General features: G+C 35.2%; 1 protein-coding gene across 2 annotated transcripts in view; it reads right to left on the bottom strand.

The window, feature by feature from the left end:
* The window catches only part of ZNF385D (zinc finger protein 385D), an 897,042-nt gene that overhangs the window by 729,423 nt on the left and 147,778 nt on the right, over nt 1-19,841 (bottom strand). Inside the window, exon 1 of one of the 2 annotated variants that reach the window (XM_072792942.1) lies at nt 8,080-8,124. The exons of the other annotated variant lie outside the window; for it this stretch is intronic. Within the exon in view, the coding sequence (XP_072649043.1) occupies nt 8,080-8,122 (43 nt within the window). The 5' untranslated portion in view covers nt 8,123-8,124. Of the gene's footprint in view, nt 1-8,079; nt 8,125-19,841 lie in introns of those variants that run through there. 2 annotated transcript variants of the gene reach the window in all.

Raw genomic sequence — 19,841 nt, forward strand, 5'->3', positions numbered from 1 at the left:
CTTGTGGAGGACAAATTAGTACAATCTCATTGAAAAGTAATATGAAAATATTCATTAAAGTAAGTGCCTAGTTTAATGCCTAGCAAACAAGAAGTGGAAAATACACATTGGTGAATTAAAATTCAAAACTGCAAAAGTTTTTTGATCCAATAATTCCACTTCCATAAATTTTCTATGGACAGATGTTTACCAAATTGACAAGATGTAACATCAGAAATCATTGCAATACTAATTGTAATAGCAAGGAATCTGGAAAAACTTGAAGGAGTACATGGTATATCTAGAATAATATACAGCCAGCACAAAGAATAATACAAAATTTTAAATGCAAATAAAGCAAGCCAAGTCATAAGAAATCATTTAGGCAATTATATCTTTTGGAAAGCAACATTTTCTGATATATGTGTGTATATGTAAATACATATATTGTTGTATATGTGCATGTTTAAATATGTATACACATATATTTTGCTTATATATAAAAGCATCTCAAATTATTGATAACTATTACACTAGAAAGTTGCCAGTAGAGAGAGGAGATTTTTAATTTTAATGGTAATCATACGAGGCTTTATTACTATTATCATATCTATTATTACATTCAAAATTTGCCAGGTCATCTGCTATAGTGGCTTTTAAAAAAATAGATGCAAATTCTTTGATGTTTTTTCTGTTAAGAGGTGGGTGTCCTTTTTCTTTCCCTTGAATCTGAGTGCTATTATGACTGCTTTGATTGGTAAATTATGGTGGAAGCTACTCTACATAACGTTTGAGGCTAGATCATACAAGGCCATGCAACTTATGTCTGATTCATTGAGGATCTTGCCGTGGGGAAAGCCAGACCTCATGTATGAAGTTTATAAGTTCATCTTGACACCACCATGCTTGAAGGGCCATATGTGAATACTCTAGATAACAGTTAACTGCCAGCTGTGTGATTGAGCCATGTTTGGATGTTCTGCTAGGCAAAGCCTTCAGATCAGGACCAACTTAATGGGCAGTTTATTTGTGCAATCACCTAGGGCCCCCTACTAAAAGAACTCTACCCTTGGCATAGTGCTTTTCTGTCACCATCATAGAATTCAGTGGTTTTATCTATGAACTTATGTTTTGTGTGTGTATTCCACTAGAACAATGGAGTATGTGAGTGAGCACAGGAGACAGAGTTATGAGCACCTGCTATCCCTTGCCATTCTACTTGTATACAGCATTCATGATTCCCCAACAGCACAGGATAGTTGGACCAAAGCATGGGAATCCAATGACTCAAGGTGAATAAAGATAAGTAGGTTATATGTACAACTGAGTAAGCATGGGGACTAACATGACCAAAATGCCATACTTGTCCTTTTTTTTTTTTTCATTTGAATTTTAGGTTGTTAGTATATAGCGCAATATTGGTTTCTGGAGTAGAATTCAGCGATTAATCACTATCATACAGCACCCGGTGCTCATCATAATAAATGCCCTCTTTCATATCCGTCGTGTAGATAGCCCATTGCCCACCCACCCACCCCTCTCCATCAATTCTCAGTTTGTTTTCTATCATTAGGAGTTTCTCATGTCTTGTTTCTCTCTCTTCATTTTTTCTTTTCCCCCTTCCCATATATTCATGTTTTCTTTCTTAAATTCCACATATGAGTGAGATCATATGGTACCTGTCCTTCTCTGACTTATTTCATTGAGCATAATACATTCTAGCTCCATCCATGTCATTGCAGATGGCAAGATTTCATTCTTTTTGATGACTAATATCTAGTGTGTGTGTGTGTGTAACCACTTTTTTCCATTTATCAGCTCATGGTCATTTGGGCTCTCTCCATAGTTGGGCTATTGTTGATAATGTTGCTATAAACATCATTGGATTGCATGTGTTCCTTTGAATCTGTATTTTTTTAATCCTTTGGGTAAATACCTAGTAGTACTAGGATTATAGAGTAGCTATATTTTTAACATTTTGAAGACTCTCCGTCTGTACTATTCTCCAGAATGGCTGCACCAGTTTGCATTTCCAACCAATAGTGCAAGAATCTCTGAATCTTCAATACCTTTTGTTTCTTGTGTTGTTAATTTTAGCCATCCTGACAGTGTGAGATGATATCTCATTGTGGCTTAGATTTTGTATTTCCCTGATGATGAGTGATACTGAGCATCTTTTCATGTGTCTGTTACCCATCTGGGTGTCTTTTTGGAAAAGTGTCTGTACATGTCTTCTGCCCATTTCTTTTTGTTTGTTTGTTTTGTTTTGAGGGCCTATTTTTGCCAAAAAGAATGACTAAATACATATTGTTCTGCAGCATGCATTTTGTTCTCCACTCCAAAATACATCCTGGGGAACTTCCCAGGTTTGTACAACAGTATTCCATAACTGGATATTCCATAGTTAATCCAGCCATTCCCCAAACTGAAGGGGAATTAGGTGTCTCCAATATGTCAATATTCCAGACAACCTGAAAAACCATCTCTGTATCCAGTTTAACATTTACAGGGACTTCTGCCAGTAGTAGATGTGATTTTAAACACAGTCTTTAACCTGTGTCTCAGCAACTTGGTCGAGAAGATTCTACTACCACCCAATCTTACAGGATCACGGTGAGGATTAAACCCATTGATGTATGTATGGCCAGCTCCTTTTAACAGTCAGCAGCGTTATTTTCTTTGTTTAGGTCCAATCCTTTGGTCTTGGCTCTTAGGAGACTGGATTCTAGCTGCCATACGCGCTGAGCGTGATCTTCCAAGTCAGAGTTAAGTCTGAGGCTGGTGGGAGTGTCTGCCTCTGACATCCTTTATTCTCCTGCTTTAAGGTGTGATTTTATGACAGTTTTGGCTTCTTTTTCCAATGGTTAACTGGGGTGAGCTCCCCAAGCATCCTCCAACATCCTACTCTTGGTCCACAAGCCGTTCCCTTTACTGGGATATCCAAACTGGCCCCTCGCCTCCACGGCCGGTCCGAGCCCTCCGCCTCGCGCTCCCCAGCCCCGCAGTTGCCTCCCAGCATCTCCCACCTGGAGGGCTGGCCACTGCCAAAGCAGCCTGGCAGCCCAGGGTTGTCTAAATCCCAATGCGTGCAGTTCGCTACGGGATCCGGAGGTCTTCTACCCATCTCTTAACTGGGTTATTTGTTCTTTGGGTGTTGAGTTTGATAAGTTATTTACAGATTTTGGATACTAACTCATATCTGATATGTCACTTGCAATCTTCCTTCATTCCATAGGCTGCCTTTTAGTTTTGTTGATTGTGTCCTTTGCTGTACAAAAGCTTTTTTTTATCTTGATGAAGTCCCAAAAGTTCATTTTGCTTTTGTTTCCCTTGCCATATCTAGTAAGAAGTGGTTAAAGCTGAAGTCAAAGAGGTTTCTCCCTGTGTTCTCTGTAGGATTTTGATGGGTTCCTGTCTCCCATTAAGGTCTGACATCCATTTTGAAATTATTCTTGTGTAGGTGTAAGAAAGTGGTCCAGTTTCACTCTTCTGTATGTTGCTGTCCAGTTTTCCAGACACCATTTGTTGAAGAGACTTTTTTTCCATTGGATATTCTTCCCTGCTTTTTGACCATTAATAGTTGAGGGTCCATTTCTGGGTTCTCCATTCTGTTTCATTGACCTATATGTCTGTTTTTGTGCCAGTACCACACTGTCTTGATGACAACAGCTTTGTAATACAGCTTGAAATCTGGAACTGGAATGCTTGCAGTTTTGTTTTTCTTTTTCAAGATTGCTTTGGCTATTCTGGGTCTTTTGTGGTTCCATACAAATTTTAGGATTTGCTTTGAATTCAGAAACACTACCAAACAAAGAAAACTATCATATCCTTTCTTATTCATGGTACTTCCCTCCATTTGCCAACCACTTACCACAAAAACAATGACAAAAGAAAGGGGAAACTAAGGCAACACAAAGTTCCTTTTCCTTTCAGAACTTATTCAGTAAGGCAAAAGTAGACAATATTAGTAGAATGTATGTTTTACAAGAAGTGAAATAACAACAATTTTGTTGCTTTTGTGCAGTGTTTCATTTTTCTGGTAAGACTGAAATATATGTACACATATAAACCATGGAATAGGAATTATTTAATTTCAGTGATGTTACATGTGAGTTAAATGTTCTTATATTTGTATTTATAACTTGTATAGCATAAAGATGAATGGTACAATTCATGCTAATAAAACATTTTAATTTTTCTTTACTTAGAAAAGCATTAAACAGCAAATAACATATATTGTGACAATTTGAAAGAGACTGTAAGAAAGGGGGGCTTTATTTTTATTACCTTTAACAGCACGTTTTCTACTTTTTATATAAAGGGCCCCAACATTTCATTTTACTTTAGGCTCCACAAATTATGTAGTTCAACTTGATACAGATTACTATATCCCCAACAAATATCTGACTACAACAAATATCTGACTACAAGACTGTAAAAGAATGGCCCAACCAAACTATTCCCCAATATCTAACCCAAAACTTGTGAGGAAAATAAAAGATATTGCAATAAACTATTAAGTATATATTGTTATACAATAGTAGTAAATGGAACACCTGCCTTCCCAGGAGGATTCATTGTTCCTTCTTCTGTGCTTATCCAAGCACACAGTTTCATTTAAAATTAATCATATTTATAACTTTTTTGTAATGTTTCACTACCTCATTATTTTAAAAAATTTCTTTAAACAGTTGTTGAATAGATTAACATAAATTATTATAACTTTGTTCGGAAAACTAGAGAAAAGCCACAAAAGTTAACTCTTAGAACTTCAGGGTTGGTACAATTAATAATGATATTAGAATGACAGCAAAATTTTACATTCTTCTCAATACATTTATATATTTCTCAATTTTTAAAAACGATAATATTATTTGGGTTTTCACAATATTACAAATCTATATTTTATTTAGGGCATTTAACTTCAAATAATAAACCACTTGGACCCTTAAAGATGGCAACAGCTATTAACTAGTTACTTCCAACATCTTTAAGATATTTAAGAGGTATATATGACATTTGCAATAGCATGGGTGAACCTAGAAGACATTATGTTACATGAAATAAATCAGATAGAGAAAGACAAATATCATGTGATTTAACTTATATGTGGAATCTAAAAAACAAAACAAAACAGAAACCGACTCATAAATACAGAGAATTTATGGTTACAAATTGCAGGGAGAGGATGGGCAAAATGAGAAAAAGAAAGCTGGAGGTACAGACTTTCAATTAGAGAATAAGTCAAGGATGTAGGTCCAGCACAGGGAATATAAATCAATAATATTGTAATAGCGTTGTATGATGACGGATGGCAGCTACACTGGTAGTGAGTATAGCATAATGTACAGATCTGTTGTTTTGTTGTACACCTGAAACTAATACAACATTGTTTATCAAGTACATTTCAACTTAAAAAAATAGAAAAAAAAAAAGAATGTACTACATTAAAAAGAAAATGAACAAATGAAAGAAAAGGGAAACAGACTCATAGACGCGGGAAAAAAAATATTGTCTACCAGACAGAAGATTTAGAGGCGGATGAAATATGTCAAGGGGATTAAGTGGAATGAACTTCCAGTTTTAAAATATGTGAATCACGGGAATGTAATATATAGCATGTATGGGGAATATAGTCAATGATACTGTGATAACTTTGGTGACAGATGTTAACTAAATGTATCATCAGGATCATGTTGTAAGATATAAAAATACCGAACTGCTATGATATACACCTGAAACCTATAGGATATTGTATGTCAATTATGCCTTAATTTGAAAAGAAACATATAAATAACATGAAAAAAGAAGTATATTTAGTTATACCATTTGAATAATTTTACTTCCCTATTTTTATTATCTCTTCTTACCAAAGCTTCATGGTTTACTACATTCAATTTTACAAACATTTCACAAGCCTTTTGTTGTTGTTTGAGTTTAAAAAAAAAAAAAAAAAAAAACACGTTACCAGCATTTCGTTCCCTACATTTAGAGGGAAAAATACAATAAAGCAAAAAATCATTAATATTTACTTATAGTAAAGACAAAAAAGCAGAATATATCAAAAAGTGAAAATAGTCAAGAGTAAAATTCAATCCCCTCACTGTGTATTTTTTCCTTCCACATTCATACATAACTAGACTATTTTAAGAATAATTAAAGTTTTGTTTACTAGACAATTTTATTCTTATCAAAATTGTAGACTGTGTGTGTGTGTGTGTGTGTGTGTGTGTGTGTGTAAACACAGACACCAATAAGAGGCATAAAGGAAACTGATACAAGAAAAAAAAAAAAAAAAACGAAAATACTGAGCATGACCAATAGTGTCTGGTAAACGTACACAGTGTTCAGGGTTTGGCAAACTTCCTGATTTTCAAAATGCCACCTAACTTGTCCAGTTTCAGGCTTCCCAAGCTCAAAAGATGAAACATTTACTGGCTTTTAATTTCTTCAGTCAACACTAGTACTTTAGATAGGAATTTTAATGGCAATTTAAATCAGATTTCATCATTTCTTTAACTCTCTTAAATTACACTCTTTAATCTAGCAAGAATTTCAACAGATTAAAATTTTTTCTATAATCTTCCTCATCATGAAGATGAGTTTGAGAGCTGGCATAATAGTGGAATTCATGCATGTGGGTCTATGATTTTTTTAAAGAAAATATTACAATGCCAATTGCCTTTCTACTCTAAGCAACCAGAAATTCTCCATAATCCTCATCCTAAAAATAAGAATTCTTTTTCACTCTATCTTAAAGGCAAAAGTTCTGGCAAAACTTTAAAGAAATAACCTTTAATATTCTCCAAATTCAAAAACTGGTATACATATTAGCAGAAACATAGCAAAATATAGATATTTAAAATATTTTACAATCCAGTAATCTAGAATAATAATTTTCAAATTTTGTTATATTTCCTTTAGTCACTCTCTAGTTTTCCTTCCTCTCTTCTTCCCTCCCTCCCTCCTTTTCTCCTTTCTTCCTTCTCTCCCTTATCCTTCTGAATTTCTATTTCATTTCCAAGGATCCTTACTGTACCACATTGAAACAATAAGTACTAGATTATCTGTCTCTAGACTATGAATCTGTACAGGAAGGATTCTATCAACAACCAGCACATATGTCATCTCCTTCCAGAAGCCTTCTTTGACTACTCCTCCCCTAACATTTCCTGCACAGAACTAATCATTTGTCTGTAGTACCTCCATATAAAGTGCATGTCTCTATTGTTGCTTATCAAAGTGTAATTAGTTTGTATCCACATCCATTGTTTCTATTAGATTATATAAATACCTTCCACAACCCCAGACATACTTTAGGCCATTTGTGAATGTCTGCCCAATTAAGTAAATTTATGCATTTGTGAGTCCTGAATACCCAATGAGGTGCTCATGAGAAGCAGATATTCAGTATATATTGTATTCTAAGAAACCCAAATCTCCTAAAGGCTCTGAGACATTACCCTCTTTCCTCAAAATAAGTACCAAATAATATTCTTAGGAAATCACCCACAACACTGAAAATGAAAGAAAGCTGAATATCCTAGGGAAGTTGTTAGGGCTTTGGTCTTCATAAATGAAACTGTGTTCTAGAGGGCAATGTTCCCACACACTCTTCCTCCCTAATTCCTCATCTTATTTCTCATAATTCATCCCCTTGTCAATTCTATCTTGTCTTTGATATTGGCCTATTTTATGTAGGCTTTCTATTCACCTTTACCTGGATTTCTGTATTGTCTGGATGATTAGGTACTGGTCCATCCCAGACTGTTTCCCAATCATGGCCAAGATTTATTTTTGTGTTCTAATTAGACACTTTTTTTAAAAAAGATTTTATTTCTCCATTTGACATAGAGAGAGTCAGAGAAAGAAAGCACAAGCAGGGGGAGCAGCTGACAGGGAAAGGAAGTCTCGGCAGGAAGTCTGATTCAGTGCTCAATTCCAGGACCCTGGGATCATGACCTGAGCCAAAGGAAGACACTTAAGCGACTGAGCCACCCAGGCACCCCTCCAGTTAGACAGACATTTGAGTTTTGTCTACTTCAGGTTTTGAGTTGATTATTTCTAAGTCTATAGTCCTTTAGCCTTAAATGGACTCACCTAGCTTCTTGGCTTGAGAAAGGATGCTACCTTCCACATCCATTGTTTTTCTAGAAAGGAAGGGAAGAATGCTTTCATACTGTTTTAATTTGGTTGAGGCTGAAATGAAGAATATTTAAGAAAACTTTTTTTTCCCTACACAGTGGTTAATACATGTTCTATAAGCATTGTGCATAACTTGCAATCCCAAACACAATGTACTCTTACATTAATAACTCTTACATATTCTGAATATACTACTTCTTTTGTATTTTATCACAGTGATATTTATATAGAAGAACTTACTTAAACAAGAGAAACAGATGTTTTAAATACATCCTAAGAAGTAGAATATCGAGGACACCTGGGTGGCTCAGTGGTTGAGTGTCTGCCTTTGGCTCAGGGCATAATCCCAGGGTCCTGGGATCCAGTCCCACATCAGGCATTTTATAGGAAAACTAACTGAAAAATAATCATAGACTTAAGTGTGATATGTAAAAATATAGAACTATGAGAAGGAAAGAGAACATCATTGTGATGAGTGTTTTTATAAGACATCAAAAGCATGTCTCATGAGAAGAAAAATTGATGAACTGGACTTTGGCAATATTAAGAACATTTTGTAACAATTCTATGAAAGACAGTATTAAGAGAAAGGAAAAGCAAGCTACAAACCAGAAAAAAAATATTTGCATATTATATCCAGGTAAAGGACTTGTATCCAAAAAAAAAAAAAAGGACTTGTATCCAGAATATATAATTAACGCTTAAAACTCAACAATAAGAAAACAGACAACTCCAATTAAAGAAAATATGCAAATGATCTAACAGACACTTCACCAAAGATGATAAATTAATGACAAATAAGCATAAGAAAAGTTGCTCATTATCATCAGTTATTAGGAAAATGCAAATTAAAACCACAACGAGATACAACTGCATACCTCTTAGAGTGGTTAAAAACAAACAACCAAAAACTGACATTATGAAATGCTGGTGACATACCACAACAACAGGACCTCTCATTCATTTCTGATTAAGAATACAAAATGGACAACCACTTCCAAAAACAAAGATAAACATACATTTACCATATGACCTAGCAATCCTACTCCTATTTATTCATGTAACAACATGGATAAATCTTAAATGAATTTTACTAGGTGAAAGAAGCCTGATGACCCAAAAAGGTGCTGCATGCAATCATTTATATGGCATTTTAAAAAGGCAAAATTATAGTGAAAACACATCTATATAGTAGTTGCCCACAGTTGGGAGAGTATTGTTGACAACAAAATGGCCAAAAAAGGAATTATCAGGATGATGGATGCTGATAATGAACAGTTCTGTATGCTGTTGTAGTGGTGAATACAGGCTTACATATTTGTCAAACTCCATAGAATTATACACCACTAAGAATGAACATATGCATTTATTTTTACTAAAATATAGTTGATTTATGTTATATTCATTTCAGGTGTTAGTGCAGTTACTATCTCTCACCAGACAAAGTTATTACAATATTATTGACTATTCCCTATGCTGTACTTTTCATCACCATGACTTGATTATTTTATAACTGGGAAGTCTTAACCCTTTCTCCTATTTCTCCCATCCCCAAACTTTTTTCCTTCTGGCAACTACCAGTTTGTTGTCTGTATTTATGAGTCTATTTCTGATCAATAGATGGCAGGGGATCCCAGGACAGGATGCAGATGTTACAAATGAATCTAACTGTATTGCAAATGTTCCATCTAACCTCACTGAAGAGGAAGAAAGGGATCTGCTAGAAGTAATTCTGGGAAGTGATATTTTGACTGAATAACACTAACCATAAAATGAATTATACATAAATATTATATCGGTTAGTAATTCTGACACTACTTTTAATGTAGTTTATGGCTGAACAAATAAGTATATATAAATTGTAGCTAAGGTGAGACATGTTTTACACTATCAGAGAAAGAAGGTATTAAGTAAGGAAAAGGGGAAGACTAGAAACTCTGTGGTGCTAAATTAGACTCAGATCTATAAACACAAAATCAGGTTAGTTTAATGGATGAATAGTGATGTTATATATGTATGTTGCTTCAGTATACATAAATACATTTTCTAGGCCAGGAAATTGAGCTCAGTCCACTGAGCAGGATGAAAAGTAATGACACTACAAGCACACCCAGCACCCAGATCTTGGTTTCCAAGTGTTTTCCAATGAAAGGTTCTGGGACTCTGGCTTAGTGAGACTGGGCTGCTAGATATAACACAGTACCATAGACCAGATGGCTTATAAGTAACAGATTTTTTTTTTTTCCTCACAGTTCTGAAGACTAAAAATCTGAAATCAGGGTGCCAACATGGTCAGATTCTGGTGAGAGCCTCTTTCTGGTTGGAGACTGACAACTTTTCAATACATCCTCATGTGGCAGAAAGACAGCAAGCCAGGTCTCTGGCCTCCTTCTATCAGGGCATTAATTTCATTCATGAGGATTCCACTCTTGTGACCGAATTACTTCCCAACAGTTCCACCTCCAAATACCATTATAACATTGGGGATTAGATTTCAACATTTGAATTTTGGAGGAACACAAACATTCAATCTATAGCAGATCCTTTAGAGAAATCACTGATTCCAGGCCTGAGACAGGGCAAAGATAGGATATCATAAGGCATCTTATAGTGTCAGAAAACAAGGGAAAGCTTAAAGGAATGAAAAAGGATAGAGATATATCAAAAAGGGACAGAGAACAACTTGAAAATTTTCTCAATCACCAAAACTGGAATAATCTAAACAAACTAATAATGATAGCATTGCCTATAATCCAAAGAATAAAGTGTATATCCAACTGTGCAGATTTATCTTAGTAAATGATTGAATTAATGAATAAATGCAGAAGGAATAGCTTTTCCTTAAAGAAGAATTCCAAATAATAAATGTAAAACAAATGGGAAAATTGAAAATCACCATTGGAACAATGAAGAAATAATTTCTGTGGGGAAAATTTACAAATTAATTATAAAAGCAATGGGTAAAACTCTAAAGAGAAACAGAATATTTGTTTATTCTTTAAATGATCTCCCCTAAGGGGTGCCTATGGCCCTCAGTCAGTTAAGCATCAGGCTCCCGATTTCAGCTCAGGTCATGATCTCAGGTTGTGAGACTGAGCCCTGTGTGGGGCTCTGCTCTCACTGGGGAGTTTGCTTCTGCCTCTCCCCCAACTTGGTCTCTCTCTCATGTGTGCTCTCTCACTCTAAAGTAAACAAATCTTTAAAAAAAAATATGTCCCCAAAATATTATTAATTACTGTGGTGTCTTTAGCATATGTTCATAAATTTTTTGATAGATTTCCTTTCAGAAGCTAGAGGTTAATTATACTGTCCTGGATCATGAGCTGGACTTAGTGATTCACTTCTAAAGAACAGACAATTGGGATGGGGTAGTGCAGGAGTGGGGAGAGTAACTACAGTAGAGAATCTGGCAAACACATTATCCAAATCATAAAGATTAACATCATAATAAGGCATATTGATATTGTGTCAGCCCTGATAGAGAGTGATGAAAATGCCATTTGGCCTCTGTGGTATTCTCCTCCAAATTAATAACCCTAGGGTAATTATGAGAAAACATCAAGCTCAAAACAAGGAACAGTCTATAAAATACCTGACTGGTACTCTTGAAAAATGCCAAGGTCATAACAACAAGGAAAGAGGAACTGTTGTAGATTGGAAGAGATTACAGAGATAACACAATGAAATATAACATAGTATTTGCTACTAGATCTTGGAAAACAAATAGGACATTACTGGAAAAATTAATACAATCTGAATAAAGTATAATCTAGTTAAGAATAGTATACCAAAATGTATCATGGTTGTATAGCATGGTCACATATGAGAAGTTGGGTAAAAGGACATGGGAACTTTCTGTTCCTACTGCACATCTCTTCTAAAAACCTAAAATTATTTCAAATACTTTTTTAAAAATTCAGGATTTATACTAGAAGCATTGTCTGCTAACAACAAGTGTCAGGGAATCATTTCGTGTTGCTGATTTCAAGTTTAGTTATACATTGTGTAAATGTATTTAAAAATATAGTTCATAAAGTGACTGATCATGCAAACCAGGGCAAGTAATCAGTAATTTTGAGTAGTCAAGCAGCCTAAGCAATGGTCTAGTTCCACCATTAAGGGAGAAAAATGTCTCTCCTCAGCTTAGAAAATAAAAATGAGTTGCTTCTTCGTCCAAAAGAATAAATAATGACTAATTAGCAAAAGAAGAAAAAACTGGCAGCAAAAGAAAATCTTTGGAAATCAAAGATTATGCATTATGTCCAAAAACATAAGAAAAGTGTTAAAGTTTATACAAACCAATTTGTGGTAATGAAGCCAAATCACAGGTTTGGAGGAAAAAAGGACTATTGGTATTTAGAACAGAGTCCAATTAGAATATGAACAAGAGAAAATTTACACTGGGACTAAGCAAATGAGTGAAAAATACCCCCAGATTATACCTAAATGTGATTATACCTATATGATTATATGTTATTTAAAAAGCTCTATTCGCAAATACAGGACAGCTTTAAAACAACACCTATAAATTAACAAACTCAGGAGTACTAGTGAAACACAAAGAACACTAAGAACAAAGAGCAATGACACAACAGAAGGTTACTTTCTCGATTTTGTGTTTTGTCTAACTGCTCCTAAGAGCAAATTCAAAGCTAAGAAATGAACATAAACACTCCTTTCCCCTCTCACTACCATAGCATTGAATTAGAATTGTGAATTTATGAGATAGAAAATTCAAGTTCAATTATTTACTAAAAACAAGTAAGTAATGAGAAATATACTTTAAGATGCTGAGATCTTGGCTAAATTAAGGATGCAAGTCAACATTAGCAATTTGTTGGTAATCCTCCAGGGAAGATGTTGGTCCACATTCCTAGTGCTCCCTGAGGCAAAATCAGTATTTGTGTCTCTTTTTGTGTAGTTTGTGTCTTTTTTTGTGTAGTTTCCTCAGGGATACAAGATTATTTAGGGAATATATATGTAGGCAAAGTATCATAAACTTGCCACTAAAAATAAAGGGAAGAAATGTATATTATCATTTTCATTAACTAGTTGTTCTTCTCCTTAAAGCTAGAATTAAGATTTTAAGAACTATTTTCTTCCATTAAGTAGCTATATTTGCATACATGGAATCAATATGTAAAGGGAAAAAAGTCGTTTTACCAGCAATCCTATATTACATACTGGTTGCAACAAGAGCAAAGCATTAAAATGATCACTACTAACAGAAGGACAACTAATACTTTTGGGTAACTGTTGTGTACAAAGCATAGTTTAGGTACTTTGTAAATAGTATTTAACCTTCAAAGTAACCTAGAAAAAAAGCTGCTGTTATGTATGCATAATACATAAGATAAGGAAACGAACTAAAGTTTAGAAACATCAAGGTCCCTTTTGACCTCTTATTTCTCTACTAACCTATTAAATAAATAACTTCACTTATTTCTCTATTAACCTAAATAAATAACTCCACCTAATTAAAATAAATAAATGCAGGAGACAATCCAGAATATCAAAAATAAGGGCTATTATAACTTATCTAAACAATGCAAATTTTGCTATGTTTTCCTTGGAATTGATTGGCATTTTTGCTTAATCAGAACAAATAAATTATTACAGGCAATTATGTAAGGCATTGAACTAGAAAATGTGGGAAATGCAAAGAAAAGTAAAATTTACTGTCTAACCCCAAGAATCTTAAGATCCTTGGGGGGAAAAGTGTAAACTGAGAAGAATAAATATTAATATATTTTTAAACAATTCTCTTTTTGAGAGAGAGAGAATGTTTCTGTGTAAGCAGCATGAGGAAGGACAAAGGAGAAGGAGAGAGAGATTCATAAGCAGGCTTCAAGCCCAGTGCAGGCCTGATGCAGTGCTCCATCTCACAACCCTGAAATCATGACCTGAGCCAAAATCAAGAATAAGTTGCTCAACTGACTGAGCCATCTGGGCATCCTTATTTTCAAAACAACTTTTAAGACCATAATATGATGGACCTCCCGTGAAGAGATTATTTCATGGCTAATTATTAAATAAATGGCCTGTGGAGTAGAGAAGAGGATAAGGGAATAAAGCATCTGCTAGGTCACTCTTTCAGGACAGGGTTGTTTCAATTAACCAGCTTGCCAAGCCTCTCCCACATATATAGTTATTGAAGTGTGCTGGGTGGTGGCTTTCTCAGTTCCCTACTACCTCTGGTTGTCCCAGCTCCGCACTTGACTGCCCAAACTAACTAGAACAGTGTTACTCAATGTATTCCACAGATGAGTCTGGACATTGTTGGCTATAAGCCCATAATGAAATAAACCTAGACACTCTAATACTTAAAAAACCTCTATAGTAATTTGAATAATATTTCAGTTGTTGATTCTTACAAGATATGTGGGCTTGATTTTTTGAATATCCTTTTTCATCTAGTATTTTTTCTAGTAATTCATTTTTATTATGTTTTACAAAACATCAGTTTGTAATTGATTGGAAATGAAAACTTTACACACACCACACACACACACAACTGGTATTTCACTACAGATGATTTGAGAATCATTATATTAGATTCTTGGCCACTGGAACAGATATTTTGCTCAAAGAACAAGATGGTAAGAAAAATCTCAAGGTAAAAATTGGCCTCATGCCCTCCAGTGGTCACTAGGTAACAAGCCAGCTGCTTAAGAAAGAGAACCCACGTAGGATGACAGTGACATAAAACTTGAGGGGGGCTTCTGATTGCTCTCTAGTCCACATCACCTCTCTTTTCCCCTTCCCCAGCCCACAGAATATAAACCAGTGTGAGAAAAGGATAACTCATGTTTCAAATGTATACACATTTCTTTTTTAAATCCAAGTCACCAGCATTTATACTTACATGTAAGAATATACTTACATGATTTAAATTCTGTGGCTCTATCTACAATGACTGTCATCTGGAAAAGTATTTGGACACTTAACATCTAACTCTCTAAGCAAGATGTGCAAGAAGGGGATGTTTGGGGTAAAAGTGAAGGAAAGAAATAGAACTGATAAGAAAGACATCAGTTTTGCTAAATAATACTTTCAAATACTCCACCATAGACAAAACAGTAATTTCTGTGGAAGTTCAGCAAATTATTCCAGGTTGAGTTATCTAGAAAGATTTTATGCAAGAAACCAACTAGGAGACAGAGTAAAAAAAAAAAATTAAAGAAATTTTATAACTATATAAGAGAAAGAACATTCTACAAGGTGGACAAAATGCCTGGGAAACTAGGAAAATATACAATCTATATTACATCACTGTACAAAATAAATTCAGTAACATTACACACTATGTTCAATACATTGTCCCTCATTAGCAATGTGCATAGTTTCCTACTGTGCCAGAGAAAGCTTCAGTGAAGTAGTGTATTTCTATCAGTCCTTGCATGTGCATCTGTAATTTGTATCTCTTCAGTAAATAAATGTAGGCCTAAAGCATTACTATGTAGAAGTAATCTGAAAACTTTCCTCAAATCAGATAAGTCAGCAGCCCATTCCACATGGCCACATCATCCAATCCAGCTCTGGAAATTATCGATGATACTGGAATGATACTCATTACTGGAAATATTAGGTAGTTTGTAAACCTTTTGAATCACTCAAAACAGCCTTTCCTTCTTGAGACCATCAAAGACAGACATTAAGTGGTCGCTTAACATGGTGAGATATGTAGACATTGCCTATATATACAGACCTTGTGGCCATGCTATAGATTAGTGAATTGGCATGATCTGAATTACTGAGGCCAAATATTTTGAAAAGAGGTACAGGGAGATACCAAGGGTTAGATTTGAAAGGTTTGATATTAGAATTTAAAAAAGCAATCTCTTCCTGACTTCAAAGCTAAAAATATACACTTATATAGCAAAAGGGAACCATTGAAGATTTCTGAGCAAGAGAATAAGAAAAAAAGTGTGTATTGAAAGGTAGGTTGAGTTAGAGAACAGGAAAAGAAATGAGCTTACTACTCTGACAACAGAAATGCCACAAATCATTGTCCCAATCATTTTGGGCAATGGAAATGAAAATCAAAAGGTTTCAGGGACGCCTGGGTGGCTCAGTTGTTGAGCGTCTGTCTTTGGCTCAGGTCATGATCCCGGACTCTGGGGATCGAGTCCCACATTAGGCTCCCTCCATGGAGTCTGCTTCTCCCTCTACCTGTCTCTGCCTCTCTCTTTCTGTCTCTCGTGAATAAATAAATAAAACCTTTAAAGAAAGAAAAAGAAAGTCAAAAGTTTTCAGAGTATGTGAAAGGCAAGAAAAGGCTAACCAGTGAAGCTGGCTGCATTGTTTGAAATGGGAGAGGGCAAAGCAGCTGGTAAGTTTTAAGCCTGGCAAAACAATGACAGTGTTACCAGGAATGTACAACTGGGGTGAAGAACTGGGTTTGAGTTTAAGAGGAGATGTTTAGAACTTTGATCTTGGAGCTCAGCACTCTATCAAATGGAGCATTCAATTGACAACTGAAAGTATGAAACTTAAGCTTAGAAGATGGCAAGAGTTGTGTCTGAAATATAGCCGTTATATATTTCTCATAATAATGACAAGAAATTTGTAACTCATGACAACAGCCAATCTTTCATTGAGTAAATCTCTTTATTGACTTACCACTCCTCCACCAGGACAAAGAAAGTTATTGAAAAATCTCTTGAGACATATTTTTTTTATTTTTCCATGAAGCCAACAAACCCCTACAAAATCTACAGTTCAAAAAAGTGTTAATACTCTGAGCAAGAACCTTCCTAAGTGAAAAAATAAATTAACTGTTATTAAATTTTTGCTCTAGGGTTTATAATACCTGTGGTTTGCACAATGTGTTGCTTTGTTATAACTGCCTTAGACTTGTGAAGTGATTTATCTTAAAATTGTGTTAGTCTTCGGAGAGTTTCAAGAGACATTCCTTACTCAGCTTTGAAGCAAAGTGATACCAGACAACTGGAAGTGAAAACAGTTGAACATATCAGAAGCAGAAAAGTATAATAAATATTATGTATATTCTTATTATCAATCCAAGAACTAGATCTTTTCTTTTTCTTTTGCTTTTAACAAATACTCCAATCAAAGTGAAACCCTTAACTACTTTGAATCAGGATCATAAAATCTAAAATGAGAGCCTCAGAATGATTAATATTTAATGTCCCTTTCAGGCACATCAGCTCCCAAAGTACAATTGATAAGTTTGAAATAGGATAGGCTTCAAAGTGTGTTTAATACCCCTTAAATACAAATGACTTCACAGTCTATAACTCTATGCTGAATTTACTATTTCATGGGATCTTCCAAAATACAAGCATTTCATGCCCTGCGGGCATATTTAAAAGTAATAGCAAAGATTAAAAACATTCTAGTATAGCTATTATTTTTTTAGGTAATTTTAGGGTGATAGATTTTTTTAGCACATACACTGTACAACTTGGACTACCATGTGCCCAGATGAATAACTATCAGCTTGTCAAATCATCCAAGGTCTCAATACCATCTATGATTTCCAAAATTTATGCTTGAGGAACTTGGCATATCCCAGATCCAAAGCAGGCTACCTTAATTCTTCTTAAATTGTCTGCACTTGCATCAAAACTGCTGGAAATGACTTGCAAGTGAATAGAAGAAATTCTGTTTTTTGGTTCTAACTCAATGCAAGCTAGAAACACTGTTACAGACTAAATGTTTGTGCCCCCCCCCCCCCCCCCCCCCCCGCCGCAAGATTGCTATGTTGAAATCCTAACCCTCAGGGTGATGATATTGGGCGGTGAGGATTTTGGAAAATGATTAGGTCATGAGGGTGGAGCTCCCATTAATGGGATTCAAGAGACAAAAGGGTTTTCTCTCACTCTGTTCCCACATGTAGGATACAAGAAGCTGACTATCTGCAAACTAGGAAGCAGACTGCACCAGACACTAGATCTGCCACATCTTAATCTTGGACTACCCAGCCTCCAGAACTGTGAGAAATAAATATATGTTGTGCAAACCACTCAGTCTACAGTATTCTATTATGGCCTCCTGAACTAAAACTTATTGTATATTGCCTTCAAGGAAACTAAGGTTTCAGAGTTTGAGGAGAAAGTCTAAATAATAAATAGATTGATTTTAGTAACTTTATTTTTTACTTCAAGTTATTCTTGATATATATATTTTTAATAAAGAGGTATCACAGTAAATAGATGGGATTTATATATTGATTTGTTTTTTTCACCACCATTTTGGCCTCAACATTTCTACTACGTGACATGTGTCCTGAGATTGGTAGAGCTATGATTTCTGCGTTCCAAGGAAAGCATACTGTTGGCTTCACAGCAGCAAATTCTATATAAACCAGTGTGTTACCAAATATTTAGAAGCCGTGCAATGTGACTCAGCTATTTGATTTTCCAAAACCAGGATAAGTAACAACAAAAAATTTGAGAGTACATTTCCTCTTCTATTTCCTTTTCTTTTTTTTTTAAGATTTATTTATTTATTCATGAAAGACACAGAGAGAGAGGCAGAGACACAGGCAGAGGGAGAAGCAGAGGCTCCCCACAGGGAGGCTGATGCAGGACTGGATCCCTGATCCCAGGATCATGCCCTGAGCCAAAGGCAGCCCTTCAACAGGTTCAACTGCTGAGCCACTCAGGGGTCCCTCCTCTTCTATTTTCATTAATCAGCATTTTAAAACCACCTGGTGAAAGCATTTTAATTAAAATTGCAAGTTCATTTTAGCTTTAACAGCTTGCAACGATAGAGGAGAGATAGGTGCTACACGGCAACTACGAAGGGTTTAGTGAAAACTGCAGAGAAGAAAATGCTTTAGCAGAGTTCATTTTCTCTTTTTTAATTTTTTTTTCAATTGGTGTGGAAAATATTTAGTTCTACCTGCCTTATCAGGAGGATGACAAATTTTCTGAGTTTGCCACAAATTGGAAGGAAATATGATTGAAGGTGACATGAAGAACTACTCTAATCAAGTAATAATCACTCTGAATCATTTCCAGGAAAATCTGCAAAGTAGTTTGGATTTAAGTGTCATGGCTCAATCTGAGCTCCTTTTGAAGGAGAAATCTCCATCCCAAACAAGCTCAGTGATAGTGACAGTGCCATGAAACCAGCCTGCCACTTTTATTTTCTGGCACACAACATTTGGCCAGGGGTTTGGATAGCATAACAGACACTATGATCATATTCACAAAACCATGGATAATGAGAATGTTTTAAATGTAAAGTTTCATTCAAGCATTTGATTACAATTATTTTAATGGGTCACACAAGAAGAAATATCTCTTTTCAAATCTAACTCTCCATCTTTTTCTTCAATATCTTAGTTGGATCTATGCCTTTCCATGGCCATTAGCAAAATTCTTTTTTAGTCCTTGATTTTCATATAGGACTAAACACACCTTTTTGCTGACCGCTGTCTATTCTTAAGCATTTTACCTGCCATAGCTAAAATGGTTTACCTTGTGTGTTGTGAACACTTTCCTCACTACCAGAAGACATTAAATGACTACTCGTAGATAGTCCTCAAAAACCACATAGACACATTTGCTAAAGGAAACTCAAATGACAAGAACCATACTCTGAACCACACTGATGAACTCCAAAGATACATTTTTCTCTCACTTCAAACCTAGAAATACTTCGTTATAAAACTAACTGAAATGCTCTAGAGGGTAGTTAACTTTATGATATAAATTTGAGGTTAGTCTCTCAATTGCCTGACATGC

Source organism: Canis lupus, chromosome 22 (assembly GCF_048164855.1).
Source record: "Canis lupus baileyi chromosome 22, mCanLup2.hap1, whole genome shotgun sequence".
In the NCBI taxonomy this organism is placed as follows: domain Eukaryota; kingdom Metazoa; phylum Chordata; class Mammalia; order Carnivora; family Canidae; genus Canis; species Canis lupus.